This window comes from Siphateles boraxobius, unplaced genomic scaffold (genome assembly GCF_051911475.1).
Source record: "Siphateles boraxobius isolate OS27281-9 unplaced genomic scaffold, OSU_SipBor_1 13, whole genome shotgun sequence".
Classification (NCBI taxonomy): Eukaryota; Metazoa; Chordata; class Actinopteri; order Cypriniformes; family Leuciscidae; genus Siphateles; species Siphateles boraxobius.
In genome coordinates, this window is record NW_027508733.1 from 29,033,402 (window position 1) to 29,051,178 (window position 17,777).

The 17,777-nt window shown below is 40.0% G+C and overlaps 1 protein-coding gene across 3 annotated transcripts in view; it reads right to left on the bottom strand.

Moving 5' to 3' along the window:
- LOC143736244 (uncharacterized) overlaps window positions 1-10,214 on the bottom strand; it is a 39,511-nt gene extending 29,297 nt beyond the window's left edge. The window contains exons 1-6 of one of the 3 annotated variants that reach the window (XM_077226965.1): window positions 9,919-10,214; window positions 9,508-9,840; window positions 9,231-9,368; window positions 8,896-8,972; window positions 8,458-8,543; window positions 5,495-7,066 (exon numbers count right to left, since the gene is read on the bottom strand). In XM_077226965.1, coding sequence (XP_077083080.1) covers window positions 7,003-7,066; window positions 8,458-8,543; window positions 8,896-8,972; window positions 9,231-9,368; window positions 9,508-9,840; window positions 9,919-9,979 — 759 coding nt within the window. In that variant the 5' untranslated portion in view covers window positions 9,980-10,214 and the 3' untranslated portion in view covers window positions 5,495-7,002. Of the gene's footprint in view, window positions 1-5,494; window positions 7,067-8,449; window positions 8,544-8,895; window positions 8,973-9,230; window positions 9,369-9,507; window positions 9,841-9,918 lie in introns of those variants that run through there. The other 2 variants (XM_077226966.1, XM_077226967.1) reach the window with 2 other exon arrangements.
- Window positions 10,215-17,777: the final 7,563 nt, after the last annotated feature.

Genomic DNA, 17,777 nt, shown 5'->3' on the forward strand with positions numbered 1-17,777 from the left:
CTGAAGGTGACAGGATTGGCCAAGAAGGGTCAGATTATCATCATGGGGAAGGTGCCAGAGAAGCAGAAGTTTCTCTATGAAGGAATGACACGTCGACTGAACAAGTCACAAAGGTCCAGATTGACTCTGAACTTTGCTCACATTCTAGGCTGAAATGCAAGAAGAAAACCTGAACGCATTCATCCACCTGCTGAACTCAAGCTACATACACCTGGTGAGACCAGGTGTTCTGCAGGTGAACACAGCACTCTGAAAGCTTCTACAGATGCTAACATTGCAAAGACAATTTTTGAGTTACGTCTCGAGGATTACAACAACCGTCTTACTGTGACCACGTAAGTGTTCATTTGAATGTGACCCACGTGGTCAAGAGGCCAATCTGTAAGACTGGAAAAACTTGACGGACTTTAAGAGAGGGCCACTCTCTGAGAAAACAAAGGAAATTAACATTTGAACTCCCCCTCATGCACTATTGAGACGAAGGTCTCACCTCCCTCATCCTAATCTACATTTCTCTCCCCCATTCTTCATCCTGGCAGAGGTCTCCCAAACTCACACAAGAATCTAAATGGTTTAATGTGAATGATTATCATCAAGGTTTATACATGTTTGGTATTATTTGAAATGTCTCGGTACGACTGGTAAAAATGTCTCATTCCCAAAGAAGTAAACCCAAAAGGTAATAAAGTTCTTAGGAAGTTAAGAAATATCTTCCACACCCTCCAATAATGGAGGGGGTGTCTTTGAGTTAACACCTTCGACCATTTGACTGAATGCTAATTTTCCACTGCTAGCAAATGGTGACTTACAGGTACATTTCCACTGTGAATGATGTTTAGATTTGAAATGAGGTCTGGGTATATAATGAAACGCAGCGAGAGCTCAGGGCCTTTTCTATATTTGATATCGGCCCGTGAGGCTGAGAGTTGCGAGTCTCTCTGCCTCATGCATTTCTTGTCGGGTAAACTTTTTCCTCTTTGTTCTAGAGCATTTGATGTTTTGCATTGATTATCCTTGAATTGATTATGAAATTATAATGATACATTTACCTGGCATATTAAATTGTGACATTTGATGATTCTAATTGACTTTGACATTATTTGCGTTCAAGAGTTTAAAAGAATAGTAAAACATTCGCTCACATTTAATGATGCACAGATATCATTGAAAAACCTTTTCATTTTATGGAGTCAGATGAAACGAGTTAATACATAAGATAAAATGTATTGCATTTAACCAAAAATACTTTGCCATGAGAAAAGACAGTAACACGCAAAGACCTTCACCGCTAATTCGAATACCGCCATTGGATCGAGTTAGACGGCCTTACACCATATATCCCCCTCAAAACTGCACAACTGTAGAGTAAAACATTAATTAAAGTGATAGTGAATGCGTCTAAAGAAACTGACGTGATTGTTACAAATCACACTGTCTGTGGCCTCTGGAGAACTCAGAACAACTGTTAGTATAAAGTTTAAGGTAAAAATAACTGCCATTAAATTATATATCTTACTACTATGCAATTAGATAAACTGTTCATTCATTACATTACCTCTGTCTTTATCCTCTTCTCTTCCGTTAGGGTTAGGGCACTGTATCTATTGCAGACTATAATGCTAATTTAAAATATGTCATGTAAATTTGGCCATCCGTCACAATCAGGTAACTTTCACCATGTCTAGACATGGCTTGAGCTGCCAGGCCCGTTTCTACGGGGTGCTTAAGTGTGTTAAGTGCCCTCAAACGAAAGAAATGCTGTCTACATTGGATGCAGGAGGGGCGACGCTACACAACAAATTACCAATAGTAAACCCATCGCGCGCTCTCTGTTTCTGACGCACTTCAAGCACTCGCTGGGCAGGGGAAGATTGATGCGCTGGACCGGAGTCGGGGGACTTAGTTTTTGTGGAGTTTTTTTGCTTTATTTTGTAATATTTTGAATTTATGTTTTTAAAATAGTATTAGTAAAAAAAAATGCACTCGTTCACTCATTTTGGAGCCACTATTGAGTGGCGCCCCTAGCATTTGCCTATTCCGCCTATGCCATGGGCCGGCCCTGAATAGAGTCCCAGCTCTTCAATTTGGTGGCGTAGTCTGGCTACATTATTTGTATCACATCTCTCCTTCATAGGCTGCTATGTAATTGCATCTACCGACCCAGAAAAGATAAAGACATCGTTGAAACTTAAAGTTGAGCCACTGTAATCACTTGGACTTTTTTATTAAGCAACGATAATACTTTTTGTGTGCAAAAATAACGACTTTATTCAACTATTCATTTGCTTCTGTGTGGGCCTCTAACTTGATTTCACGGGAGCGCCACGACATGTGTGAGAACTGAGAAGATGATGCAGATGGGTCTCGATGTAGTGTTTAAAATGGTTCTAAAGTGTGCATTTCCTGGATGTCCGAATCGTGAGAAACCAACGAGAAAACGTAAAAGTGCCTTACCAATTCTACAAAATGAATGGCTTACCTTAAGGTTGAGCCACTGTAGTCACTTGGACTATTTTAACGATGTCTTTACTATCTTTTCTGGGTCGGTAGATGCAATTACATAGCAGCCTATGGAGTGAGACAGCTCTCAGATTTCATCAAAAAATCTTAATTCGTGTTCTGAAGATGAACGAAAGTCTTACGGCGTTGGAACAACACGAGAGTGAGTAATTACTGACAGAATTTTCATTTTTGGGTGAACAACCCTTTAACACAGGGGCTACCACTCTTCCTATTAAGATTAAGAAAATGGTGAGAATTTGATGCATAACGTCAAATAGAAAAACTATTTGTTTGTTTGCACTCTCACAAAGCTGAAACTTTGCGGTTAAGACCAGTCGCACACTTTACAAGACAATCTCTAAACACCTTAGCATACAGCCGACCTCATATGAGGTAAACTCCTGGGTGTTAGCCACAGGTTAGCAAAGTTCTGCAGATGTAGCTAGGCTGATAGACACCAAACTGTGAAAAAGTTATAGCTTATTTTGTTTCAAGGTTGTAACTAAAGAAGTCTTTCAGCTGAAACATATCTGATTTGTTGGCTACACTTCTCCTGATATGAATAGAATAAACAGAGTAAAAATGACATTTGTTCAGAATGGAAACCTTTTTGTATAGGGAAATAAAATCATTTTTGTATGGTTGGAGTACATTTATGCTTCTTTTTTGTCCATTTTGGAGCTAGAATGCATTACCATATCGCCGTTCTACCCAACATCTAATTTTGTAACAGTTTTCATTAAAAATAACAAACAACAGTAGTGTATGTTTAACATTGGAAATATAGCCTACAGAAGAAAAAAAAAATAGGCTAACTGTTCATATCCCAATATCACCCTGCTATTTACCAAATAAACATGAAACACTGATCGGAATTTAAATTAGTTTATTAGGAGAAAGAGAAAGAAGAGATATATGAAACTATCACAGCTGAAATCAGTTTAACAGCAGTGAAACAAATCGGACCAATGCCCTTTGTAGGGACATTTAGAGTTCAAGACCCAATGGCCAGATATGATGAATGAAAGACCAGGAGTCAAGAGATGAAATCAATAGAATTAAGTTTTACAGAAGAAAATTTCATGTTTCATCAGTAGCTTCAACACTCAGCAAGGACTTTGTAGGCCGCTCTGCAGTACATTCACAAAACCACGGCTATTATACTTTACACAGGTCACTAATCTACGTCATTACTTCAGGTTGAATGATTCTGATTGGTTAAGAAATAGATCAATTTAGAAAATCTCCACATATGGACTAATAGACCATATCTCCATTGATTATCCGGATGACACAACGATCCTGTCTTTAGGCACGAAGTGACCCTCTGAGGTCGTGGAGCCAGTTGTTCACCTCACCAATAAGAGGACCTGTAACAGCGAATACATAGCGCACACACACACAGCTTCTTCAAGGTTGAAGTTGATCCGAAAAACAGTCCCAAAACAAACTGATAACATGTTCTTTCTCTCATTAAGAGGTTCATAATAATATTCATTATTATGTTCTAGTGACTGAAGATGGAAAAATAAAGTAAATGCTTTAACTAAGTGTAGAAAATCTGCTCAAAAGGGAAATATGTATAATTTACGAATTATAATTATAAATATTTGGATAGATTTCAGACTGTAGCAGAATTAATATTACAATTATTTAATCAGTTCACACAGCATAATCATGTATCAAGTCTAGGAAATTAATTATCTTCCTGGCGATTCAGTGACTTTAATTTGTGTGCAACAAACACAGAGACAAAGCGTGGATGTAATGGTTTAATAAATGAAACTATGGGTATAGGCTACATACAACTAAACTAAGCAAAGATTATATACAGTATAAACAAAGTAAAGTAAAGAAAGAGGGAGAGGGAGAGAAGAGAATGGCAAGATCACAATCGGTTAACCACGGCCTATGAGAAAGAAAGAATCTGGGTCACCTTCAAAAGAGGCACACTTCGTGACGCATCTACTCGCTGCAAAACAGATACTTGCTTGACTTTGGTTGCAATAGAGTCCAGAGAGTCTTGATGATTTTGTTAGCCCCAGCTTTAAAACGTAAGTCTAAAAACCCAACAGAAGATTAATGACATTTTATTAAATACAATGAGAAATGTGTTCAATGGTTATGTGTTCTTGCTTTCAGCAGCTCTAGAAGTGCACAGGTGCTGTTGACTTGGCTGGACGGAAACCATTGACATGGTGTGGAAAAGTCCACCACAGCGTACTGAAAAAGCAACAGGAAACCAATAGCATGTAAGAAGAATGCAAACGTATTGCTGTTGTCTTTAAATTCAAACCATTCTACACTCAGAAACATTATCTGTGGAACACAAAAGATGATTTTTGAAAATAAATAAATAAATATTTCATCAAAGTCAATGTTGTTTTTGGACCCCATGCATAGTCTTTCATTGTATGGAAAAAAATGGTTGAAAACATTCTTCCAAATATCTTATTTTGTGTTGAAGAAAGAAAGAGACCCAACAGGTTTGAAATGTCATATTTAATTATAGTTTCACTTGTTTTACCTACACATGGCTTGGCTTTGGTCTTGAGGTTGTTCAAGATCCATAACTTGAAGGGTTTTACATAAATTTAAGTATCTAAAAAGTATGTAGTGTAATAACATGTTCTCTGAACTCACCAAAGATGTGTAGTCTGGTGCCATTGCTGTATTTTGGAGGAGTGTCTGTAGTGTCACAGTAATAAAGTCGCAAATCATTAACAGTGACATTATATATAAACCATCGATTTTTTATTTTTATACTTTGCATTGAATATTTGTGTCTAAATCTATTATTGTAGTAATGAGGAGTTGTAGATGAGAGTGCGTAACTTCAGAACCATATAATCAGGTAGTTTTAGTAATAACCAAGGTAACCTTTACATCAAGATCACAGTTTATAGTCATATTTTGACCTTAATCTGTTAAAATCTCTTCAGCTTCAGACCATAAGCAGGTCTGCGAAATAAATACACACACACACACAATATGGATCATTGTTTTGTCATTAAACATCATAAAACAAAGTATTAATTTCCAAAGCACATGATCTTTAGGGTCTTAAAATACTTCAGCATTAACAAGTCTTGTTACTTTCACATGAACCTTTACCTCATAGCTGTAAAACGGTGATTCACACATCAAGAGGAAGTTAAAGTCAGGCTTGCTCTGACCACACGTGTAGAGTTTTATTCTGTTCACAATACATATAGCCTAATCTTTTCACTTTTTGAAAATTTTCTTCAACTGTAGCCTATACAGCCATTATATAAGTAAATGTCAATGACGTTTTTAGCAGTCAGTAATTTGCTGCACAAAACACTGTGGTCGACACAAAACATGTTTATCCTCAAAGCAAATAGGTATTTAAATAAGTCCGGATTGTATTTCTTTTACTTTTTGTAGTTTTGTTCATGTTTTTTTCTTTTCATCACCCACCAACAGGGGCTAACAGGCTATGATGAGCAGTTTCATGTTTAAGGCCCCGATACACTCACGGCAAAGTCCTTTTTCGTTCTTCGTTTAGGGGTAAAACAAAGCTCGAAATACATGCAGCGATATACTGTTATCGAACATCTGACGCCGCCAACACTGCTGAGAATGATGGTTAAATGAATAAGTAAATGTGATGCCTGCTTTTCTCTCAATAACCAAATTAACACAACATCAAAACAACATCTGACCTCAACCGCCTGAACAGGCCAACTGAACAAGAAAATGGATTTTCACGTGAAAGAAGGCGGAGCCTCCGTGCACACCTACGTATTACCTAATCGTCACAGACCAATGGGAGTAAAAATGAGTTTACCAGCTTTGGCAGTCTGTTTCGAACTCCCAAAACCAACTTCGTTTCAGCCTGATTTTGTTCGAAATGACATAACACCAAATCGTTCTTCGATTTCGCTTTAAGTATATCAGGGCCTTTACTCCTGAAATATTTGTTCGATTTGGGGAGCTTTTTAAAGTAGGACACGTACAACAGATTAGATCCCTGCAAACATGCTGGCTTTTTGTGGGCACAGTGGGCTGGGGCCAGCCCACACCGACCCTAGACAGGGCCACAGCTTTGGGCTCACCGCGGGCTCTCTGTGAACAGCCCACATTACGGGATTGCCCACATTACGCTCATGATGGCCCATTATGGGCTTTCGTTCCTTTGGTCCCATGCAGGTTTTGTGTAGGCAGCCCACTTTCGTTTCCTACGCTCTGTTTGGCGTTTATGACCTTCCATTTATAACTCTCCACAGAAGGAATAAATAGAAGGAAAAAAAATCCATTTTGTGGGCTGGATTGTGTCTAAAAGACTACGCATGAACCCTTAAAAACTCATGAACAAATCTTACTTTAAAAAGGCAATTTTGTTCTTACTGGATATATGAAATAGGGTCCAAAATGAACAGTGTCATAGTTACGTCACTTGCAGCTGAGCGTTCATTGTCGTTGCAGAAAAATGCCTTTGGATGTCAGAGTTGGAATGTAAAAAAGATGGGCTTCATTTTATAGAATAGAGTTGGCGTTGTCCAAGACTCCCTTTGAAAGACAACGGACAGACTGATGAAACCTGCAATGATTACCCGACTGTTAAAGCATGAATTTGGTGTAAAGATAAATAATGTAGTAAATTATATTCGCATATGCAGTTCATATGGGACATAATGTAGTCACAGTGTGAAATAATATTTAAACCTAAATATTTTACAGACAGAATAATGAGTTTATATCTCTCAAGTCTTCTGATTCTGAGATATAAACTCGGAATTGTGACTTGAGGAAAAAAAGTCAGAATTGTGATATAAACTCGAAATTATCTTTTTATTATTTTTTAAACCTTTTATTCCGTGGCTTCAATAGACTGCAACAGCAGAACTGTTAGTTTCTGCCACCAGGTAATCTCCGCCCATAAAACACGTCAACGCTGTTCGCAAAGAACCAAATGGACTATTATCAACTGGTCAAGAGAAACATCTTTCAAAAAAAAAAAAATTTCCTTAGACAAAAATTCCATAAAACAGTTGAAAGTTTTGAGTTTTAAAAATGGCATGGGATCTTGGAAGTTTACAGCGCATGCATTATAAAGATGTTATGTCTATCTCTCACAGCCTTGTTCTCATATGCATAAAATTAGATTTGGCTTCTACCCTAGTCTATGACTTATAAACAAAATATAAATAAACAGACAGGAGGGACTCGTGACTCGAGCTGTGTCTATCAAGTGACCAAACAGCGGAAAAGTTCGTTTGCAAGAAACCACGCCACATGTTAACCACAAAGAATAGATGAGCAGAAGTGGGTGTTTTAATAGGTTAACAAATATATAAAAATATGAATAGACAAGCCACTGAAAGCTGTGATTACCAGCTGCTTGTCAAATCTTTATGAAACATAAAAGTAGCAGAACATTTTAGAAAAATAATGCAAGGCGGGAATTTTATATTTAAACGTGCCATCTGATCTATGGTAAGATTAAGGATTATTTGTGCATGTTTTATGAAACTGGGCAAAGAAGCTGCTTCAGCACCAAGAAACCCTGTTAGACTGTGGTTTACATGCAACTTCCACAAGTCTGAACAAGTCAAAGCTGTAAAATCAAGATCTACATTCAAAACAGCAACATTTAATACCAGACAAGATCAGTATATTATCTACCACACTATGTACAGCATCGATCACAACATGCATGCAAAATACTCTTGTTCTTGTGCACAGATCAACATTGTGGTTAAAACCACCAGTCGTGGAAACACCCGTTGGACTCAAAACTTTTTGTGACAATTTCCTACTTTAAATATATAACTTGATCTCAGCTTTTATTTATGTTCATTACAATTTGATATTAATAAAAATACGTAACTGAAGTGTTTAAATCCATGAAATCCCACAAATTATATATATTATATATTTTTATATACAAATTATGAATATTATAAATCTTTACATATCATACAATATTACGTTTTTACTGGCTGTAGAAGAGAGTAGATCTGATCCTGGCAAGGCCTGATTCCAGCGGGAGGCACGGGTGATTCAACTTCAGCATACTGAAAGATTAAGATATTAGCAGTGAATGGCCATATATGTAAGGAATAATGTACTGCCGGGCGATCATTATCATAAAAAAAAACCTCAGACATGAAGTAGATGTGTCTGAACGGGTTTACTTTGCAATAATCAATTAAATCTATAAATATAAGTGCGGTGGTTGTGTGAGACATGAAACTAGTGCAATTTACAACAGTCAAATATGCATTTTATTGGTCGTTATACTGTACTGTAGTTATTTAATATCACATATTCATTAAAATAATGGATCTACAACACTATTTGAAAACAGTATGCTAATTAAGTAATTTTGAAAAATTAAGCTGATATTCATTACACATTTATTCTTACCTGAGTTTCAGTGGTACTTGGAGGATTCTCTGAACTATTTTTAGATCTTCTAGTTGCATGAAGGTTCATCAACACAACTGAAGAAAACAACAGGGAATAAACATCACCGTATCACAACACCTTCTGACAGTTTAAACAAACTAAATTAAAACCTAGATAGGAATAGGATATTGTTACATTTGTGTAGATCTAGATTTTGTCTAGTAGTTCAATCACCTTCATTTATATAGCGCTTTTAATAATACAGATTGTTTCAAAGCAGCTTTACAGTGATAATAGGAAATTATTGAACAGAGATTCACTGACACTTTTACTGTAGTAAAACAAGAACAAACCTATTAATGCAATGATCAGGAGCACATTCAGCAGGACAGATATGATGATGGTCATATTTCTCCATGATATCTGGTGTTGTGTAGCGTCATCTGTCTGATTCCTGTGGACTGAGTCTGTAATATTCTTCTGGACAAAGTCTGTAAAAGGTTTGTAGTTCAATCTTTCAATTTCAATCTTTAACAGAACAATAAAACTATTATTAGTTCTTCATACAGTATATTCAATATGGAATCCATCATGTGGTTTATAAAGACATGATATAATAAAATAACTTACCGCTGATGTAGATTTTGGTGCCGTTGTTGAATTTTAGTGGTTCACTAGTTTTCACACAATAATAAACTCCTAATTCATCAATGGTGATATTTTTGATGAACAGACGACTGTTAGTTTTCACTGAGTATTTGTGTTTAAAGCTGCTGTTTTCATATTTACCTACTTCAACTGTGCTATCAAACGTGCGTAAGATCAACATTGATGGATCCGGTAATTTCTGTTTGTACCAGTAAATCTCCTTTATATCAAGATCACAGGTTATAATCACATCAGATCCTAAAGTTACTCGTATGTTTGTTAGACTCTCTGTGGCTTGATACAACATGAACAGATCTATGACAGAAAGAAAAACACATTGAGATATAAAATCAAAATAAATCTGACTCAGTCAAATGTGAATGAGAAACTCACAGATCTGCAGCTGTATGATCTTCATGATCTGATCCAGATGAATAATATCTGCTATGATCATTCAAACATCTCGTACTGTGAGCGGAAACACAAACCTCGACCACACAGACTAAAGGGGAAGTCAGAGATGAACTCATGATCGCTCAGCACTTTTTTTTTTAATCCTTTTACCAATTAATTTTGACATCATAAGAAGCAAGCTTCATTATATCAAAGTCCTCTTTGTACAAATATAAAACAGAAAAGCAAAAAAATTAAAAAAATACTTTATACTCCAAGCCAATCAGCCACACAAAAATGGCTAACAGCCTCCCTCACCACTAAATGGCTTTTTGTACGCATATTTATGATTTTGCAAAACACCACTAACTCATGTTGGAATGGAAAGATGGTGGAGTGGTTTAAAAGAATTTGCACTTAAGGATATAATTTAGCCAAAAATTACAATATCACTAATTCAATTCTGGGTTTGAAAAATCTGTGCATTTGTAGTTTGATTATTCCACCAGCAGGTGCTATTGAAGTACTAAATGTCATGTAAATGTGTAAAAGCAATAGAGCATACAATGATTTACAATTATAGTTGCTACTTACATATAATAAGAGGCCCTTGAAATTTAACAGAACTGGAATGTTTTTTTAAGAAGAGTGGGAAAATATTCCCAAGTCAAGATGTGCCAAGCTGACAGACTTCTATTGTAATGAAGACTATCTTATATTCTGGTGGAAAGTGAGCAGTCACAAGACGTCCGGTCAGAGACATATACCTCGTATGGTAATTTGCAGCAACATTTAAACAGTAGTGGTTTGGTATATGAACGCACTCTGTCAAACCGATCAAACAAGCAGCATAATTCCATCAAAGTTTCTCTGTGTATGCTCTGTGAGGACAGTCATGGCCTAATTTTAAAAAAGTTTAAAAAATAATCCCATCCCATCCCGCTCCTGGTAAATTGACTCCCAATCCCATCCCGCTCCTGTTTAAACTGACTCCCGCTCCTGTACCGCTCCCATATACGGCAATTTTCGCTTGATGAACGAAGCGATGCTTGCCTGATTCTTTCCCGAATTTGCCTTGCAAGTGTGCTTCTTCAGACCGCTCGTCCCTGAATCACTTGCGTACTTGACCAAGACTAAGCATGTCTTACAAGCAGCGTACATTGTGCTATCACCGTCACATTCTACTCTCATAAACTTAATTAATATTTCAGACTTTCCGACCAGTTCTGTGAACTTAATAGACATGTCATTACTTCTGACTTTGCGCTGTAAATCATTTTTTGCCACATCGACTTCTCCGCGGCTGTTAGCTCCCTCCATCACTGCTCTTTGAATTTCGGCGGTAAGCCATGACAAAAAGCACTGATGGCTTCTGGGACGGCTGGGTCGTGTAGTTATTTTTTAATTGCGTTACATTGTAGGCGTATTAAAAGGAAACTACAAAATGATGCATTTACTTTTTTCTTTTTTTGTCGTCTTTGCTATTGGTTGATTCCCGCTCCCGTCTGCTCCCGTTAACTATTTATCCTGTACCGTCCAAATCCCGTGATTGATAGCAAAGATGACTCCCATCCTGCAGGAATCCCACGGGAATCCCGTGACCCGTGGGATTCCCGAAAAAATGTCAGCCTCTAATACGCACTGCAAACGGAGTATGTGTGAAACGGGCGTTAGTGTTGGTTTTGGCGGCCTGTTTTACTTTGTGTCAAGCTGTCATTTTAGTTTTTATTAGTTTTAGTCACGTTCATACTCTTTTTAGTCTAGTCAAGGTTCAGTCGACTAAAAGTCTGAGCATTTTAGTCTTATTTTAGTCAGATTTATTCCTTAACTATTTTCGTCTAGTTTTAGTCGACGGAAACTGATGACATTTAGTCTAGTTTTAGTCAATGAAATTTATATTTTAGTCTATTTTTTGTAATGCAATTCTATTTAACCCAGTCAATAAGTACCTAGTAGTATAGACGTGACCAAAATTTTCTTTTAAACGCGATGTGTCAAAACCAAAAAGAAATGTCGGCAAGATGCCAGCTCGTATAGAGGGTTCCCTATCGGTCAGTCACTACAACATCAGTCATGACTGACCAATAGGAATCTCGCTAGAGAGGCCAATCTACTTCGAGTGAAACTAAAACAAGCCAATACACATTGGCGTGCAATCATTTGCAACAGCTGTGCAGCCTCGCAGCGCGGGTATTTAATAAGCAGCTGGTGCGATTGCACCCTAGCTTTTTGCTTCGGAGCCAGGCACTTCGTATGCTGAACAGAGTGAATTTGAAAGCAAGCCTCTTCTGGATCTCTCCACTTTGGTGCGGGTGTGACGGCACACCAGCGCGAGCTGTCTCTTTCTCTCTTCTCTCTCTTCTTTGTTTGTTGTTTTAATACTGAGCAAACAAAAGAGCTGTTTTCACGCCTGGTAAGGTGCGTGGTTAAAGTGCTCAACGGCCGTGTTCACGGCTGGTAAGACCAGCGAGAGAGAACAGCGCACAGACAGGTGCACATTCCTGTCTGTGTTCGCCGTGACTGTTCCCCTGCGTGCTTCAGCACCAAGGAGAGCAGTCTCTAAAAGAGCTTACACAAGATAGTTCGCGTCTTTTTCAAGATGACGTTCTATCTGTGTCTTTCTGGATGCGGTCTTTACCTGGGTTCACGGGATGGTCACGATGGCTGCCTCGTGTGTCTGGGCCTCGAACACGCTGAGGAAGCGTTCGTGGATGAGTCATGTACCCATTGTGGAAAGATGACCATCTCGGAGCTGCGGTCGAGACTCACGTTCCTGCAAAGGGGCGGAGTCCCCGTGCCTCTGCCTCATTCCAATCCTCCCCAGAGGGTTGCTGCGGGCAGTGATGCGGGTGACCTGAGGATTACCGTGAGCGCGCTTCCTCCGGGAAACCAACCCCCCTAGGAACCCTCACCCCTCTCATGCTCCGCAGCCAGTAGAGCTACCAACTGAGCGTGCTGGACCATCCTTGAGGTGTGTACCAGTCGTTTCGTTTGGTGCTCCCCACGACGACCAGATGTTGATCGCTGCATCGGAGGAAGCGTCAGAAGTCTCTGCGGACGATGGCTCGGACCCCCTGCCTCCTATGGGTGTGCCAGCGATGCCGAGTCGGACCCGGAGATGATGGCCATGCTTTCCCGGGCCGCTAACAGGATCGGGCTCGAGTGGAACCCTCCACCGTGTCCCGAGCCCTCGAGGCTGGATGATTGGTATCTCGGGGTGGCGCGCGCTGGTTCTCAGCAACCTACCCCAGTGCCCTTCTTCCCAGAGGTGCATGAGGAGCTCACGGGGACGTGGACGGCACCTTCCACTGCCAGAAACCATTCCGGTTGCCTCTCCTCCCTCACCATCCTTGATGGCGGGGCAGATAAGGGATACGCGCCTGTCCCGCCAGTGGAACGGGCTGTTGCAATGCAACTGTGCCTTAACTCCACTTGGTGTGGAGAACCGTGTCTTCCTTCCCGGGCCTGTAAGTACTCGTCGGATTTAGCTGGCAAGGCTTACAAGGCCTGTGTGGAAGCTGCCTCTGCCATGCACGCTATGGCGTTGCTGCATGTCCATCAGGCCAAGGCACTGAAGGACCTGCACAAGGGTAACCATGATCCACAAGTTCTCCAGGAACCTCATACCGCGGCGGACCTCGCGCTTCGTGCGACGAAGGTTACCGCGCGGTCAGTGGGTCGTGCGATGTCCACGCTAGTGGTCCAGGAACGCCATCTCTGGCTGTGTCTGGCTGACATGCGGGAGACCGACAAGCTCAGGAAAACTGCCCCGTGTCCCAGACCGGCCTCTTCGGCGACGCGGTCGAGAACTTCGCCCAGCAGTTCTCGGCTGTACAAAAGCAGACTGAGGCCATCAAGCACATCCTGCTGCGGCGGTCAGCTTCTGCCTCCACCCCATCGCCCGGGGCTCCTCAGTCTGCTCATCGCCGGGGGCGTCCTCCTTCGTCTGCTCCCGTGCCGCAGCAGTAGCCTCCACCTAAACGGCGTTGTGGAGCCGGTCGCAGACAGGCCGCCCCACCCATCCAGGGCCCTGCCAAGAAGGGCGGCAAACCCAGGGGCAAGCGGCCCTAGGACGGGCGACCCAGAGATGGAAGGGACTGCTCTCCAGGAGACGATGACTGCATCGCTCCCTCCCCCGGAAGAGTGGGTTATGGAAGTAAAATAATGTCAAATGTTTTTGAAATAGAAAGTCTGTTGAATTGCACTACTTTAAAAAAATAGGCATTGCATTCACCATGATTGCATTTTAATGGCTGTGAATATTTCAATTAAAAACATTTCAAACACATTTTTTCATTATTAAAAATCCAATAATCCATATTCACCATTCATATTTCATTTCCAAAATATTCAAACTGTTTAAAAATACAACCAATAATATTCAACAGGCAATTTTCGGTCCATTTTATTTAGCTTTGCAAATTCGCTTCCACAAATTCAGTGGTTCAAATTCGACAGTAAATTCAACATTGACGTCCAGGAACTGCAGGAAAAGCAGTCGATTGCCGAGCATAATCTCCATCTGCTGTTAGTCGACCTCACCATCAGATGGTGCAAAAGCGCTTGTTGTTGACGAAGACATTCATTTATAAAATGGAAATGATTATCTGTGACAGTATATGCGGAAAAGATGAAGTTTCATTCAATAACTTCATTGTTACTTTACCTGTGTATTCTACATGTCATCAGCTTTCTCTACCATGAACAGGATTATAATCGGTTTCCCTCAATACCTCATACTCAAGGATTCCCTTTCCGTTGGGACAAAACGCTTAACACATACAGTGATATGAAAGACCAATCTTGCACCTTATTGGGGATGTAGGCTGTAGGCTACTATATAGGCTACAGGCAAGAAGATGGACTCAGATTATAAACTTTACGCGCAAAGTTTCATGCTGAGCGTTTCGTGATATACTGGCATAAAATCAACACTTGATCAATTAATACTAACATTTTCTATTCTATTCTCTCTCTCTCTCTCTCTCTCTCTCTCTCTCTCTCTCTCTCTCTCTATATATATATATATATATATATATATATATATATATAAGTCCAAGTCCTAAAATGCCTATGTGTATTGCATTAGCTTAAACTGGGATCATAGCACTTGCAAATTGTTGTTCTCCTATTGTTAGTTTAAAGGGTCACTCCACCCATTTCAACATTAATCTTTATTGAAAGTGGGTTATATATGTAGTCGAAATGTAAAAGAAATTTTGAATTTGGTGCCCTCTTGACCGAGAAAAGACAGAAAATAACTTTGGGGCGCATTTGTATGTAAGACAACAACTCCCACAATGCAGCTCCGCAAGCCACTCCCACTAATCCAGAACAGCGCAAACATCAGAGAAATCACTCTTCCGTCTACAAGAAGGCTAGCTGCCAAATGAGTTTGAAATTCATTTCACAAAAAATGTCTAGTTAGTTGGCTGTGGCGAGCAGGACAAGGGCGAGGGACGTGAGAGGACGACGCGAGTGATAATGAATGACACCTGTGCAGCGGTCTCATATCTCTCACGGAGGAGCGGAAGCACAAAAGGAACAGGCCTGATTTTATGTTTTGTTTCTGTTGTGTGTGGCCAGCTGGCTTATACTTTTGTTTTGTATTTGTTTATTTTACTATTAAAACATTCAAATGTTCGCCGGTTCCAGCCTCCTTCTTCCCACAACAACGAACCCCGTTACATTGGCAAACATTAGTGAATTACTCGTTTGTATTTCTTTCTATATGGTGAATTATTGCATGATACCTGGATGTTCAGTCAGGCGAAACTAGGATGGTTCACATCACAACACAAACGTCCGTGTGGTCGTCTGATTCAGAGATTTCGTCCAGGAGAAATTGCCATCGTTGAAATTCTCTGCAGCAGACGGACTCTATCTGTGTCCGTAGCGCACAGCGAGAGCACACGCACCAGCAGCCCGCCTCAGCTCGAACCAGTCCGGGCTCCTCGTCCGCGACAGGCAGCCGCCTCCTGATCCTCCATCAGCCTCAGCTGCTCTTCACTATATTGCGGCTCGTAAAGATAGCCACGAACAGCGGATTCGAGCAGCAGAATTTCAAAATCCTCTATTCCATATCATGTTTAGTTTCTTCCGTCATTGTCGTAACTTCCTATATACACAGCGCTTGTTAGCTTAGCTTATAAACAAGATGGCTGATATTGCTTTCAGTATCTGCAAGTGAAGTCCCACCCACTGATCTGTGATAGCTCTGTTAGCGCATTAGGCACAACCCCCTATGGGCGGGTTTGAAAGGGTGGGAATTTGTGCTTGTAGTCTATACAGAAATCCCCCCTTTTTACACTTCCTCCTACAATGACGTCAAATGACGATTTTTGCGTCATTGTAGGAGGAAGTGAAAAAGGTAAATAGTAGATTTCTCTCGTCTCAGGGGAAAATGAAAGAATGTTGCACGACCATTCAATAGTATGACTGGTTGTCTAACAATGGACCTCTTAATTCAAATGGGTGGAGTGTCCCTTTAACAGTAAATCGCTTTGGATAAAAGCGTCTGCTAAATGACTAAATGTAACATTGGCTTGACATTGGTCATTCGCACATTTAGGGACCGTCTCTAAAGTTGCATACAACATTGGCATGCACGTTGCTAACTTCAATAGCAAACTTAAATTTATTTGAATAAATATCAAAAATCCAAAGGGTGCGCATTATGCCTGACACTACATGAACACTTTACAGTTGGTTTTATGACTGTAAGTCGTTCTATTCAAATGCTATTGAAGTTAGAAACGTGTATACCAAAGTCGTATACACTTTAGAGACGGTCCCTAAATGTGCGAATGTCCAACATCAAGCCATCTTTATGCCAGTCTATCACAGGGAAACGCTCAGCTGTGCGCGTTATTCTGAGTTCTTCTGCTTGCTTGTGGGTTTGGACTTTTACATCAATACTCCATTAAGCTACGTTAAGCGTTGTATATGTCCAGCAGGGGAATCCTGAAGTATTGAGGGAAACCCTAATAGCCTGCATGCAGCACATCGCCACAATATAAACTTAAGGCAACTAAACAACCAAGAGAAATATATGTCAACCTCAAAAATGTAACATTGGATCTGTATATCCGCATCGGGGAATAACAGATCTCGTTCACGGTAGAGAAATATGCATGTAGGCTACACAGGAAAAGTAACCGTGAAGGCACCGAATTTAACATAAACAGACGTCGTCATAATAATCAGAAATAAACTTACATTGCTGTAAATGAGTTTTATGAATGAATGACTTGCTCTAATTTTTCTGGTCTTCGTCAACAACACGAGCTTTTGCACCCCCTGCTGGTGAGGTCGACTAACAGCAGATGCAGAGTATGCTCGGCAATCTACTGCTTTTCCTGCAGTTCCTGGACGTCAATGTTGAATTTACTGTCGAATTTGAACCACTGAATTTGTGGAAGCGAATTTGCAAAACGAAATAAAATGGACCGAAAATTGCCTGTTGAATATTATAGGTTGTATTTTTAAACAGTTAGAATATTTTGGAAGTGAAATATGAAGGGTGAATATGGATTATTGGATTTTTAATAATGGAATTGTGTTTGAAATGTTTTTAATTGAAATATTCACAGCTTAAATATTCAACCATATTGAATTTCAGCCCATAAAAATGCAAGCCCTAAGAATACAATGCATTAAAATGCAAGTATGGTTAATGCAATGCCTATTTTTTTTCAAGTAGTGCAATTGAACAGGCTTTTTTTCTCAAAAACATTTGACATTATTTTACTTCCATAGTGGGTTACGACCGATCTTGGATCTGCGAGTTTTGAATCCGAGCCTCCACAAGCTACCGTTCAAAGTGCTCACGCAGAGACGCATTTTCGAATGCATCCGTC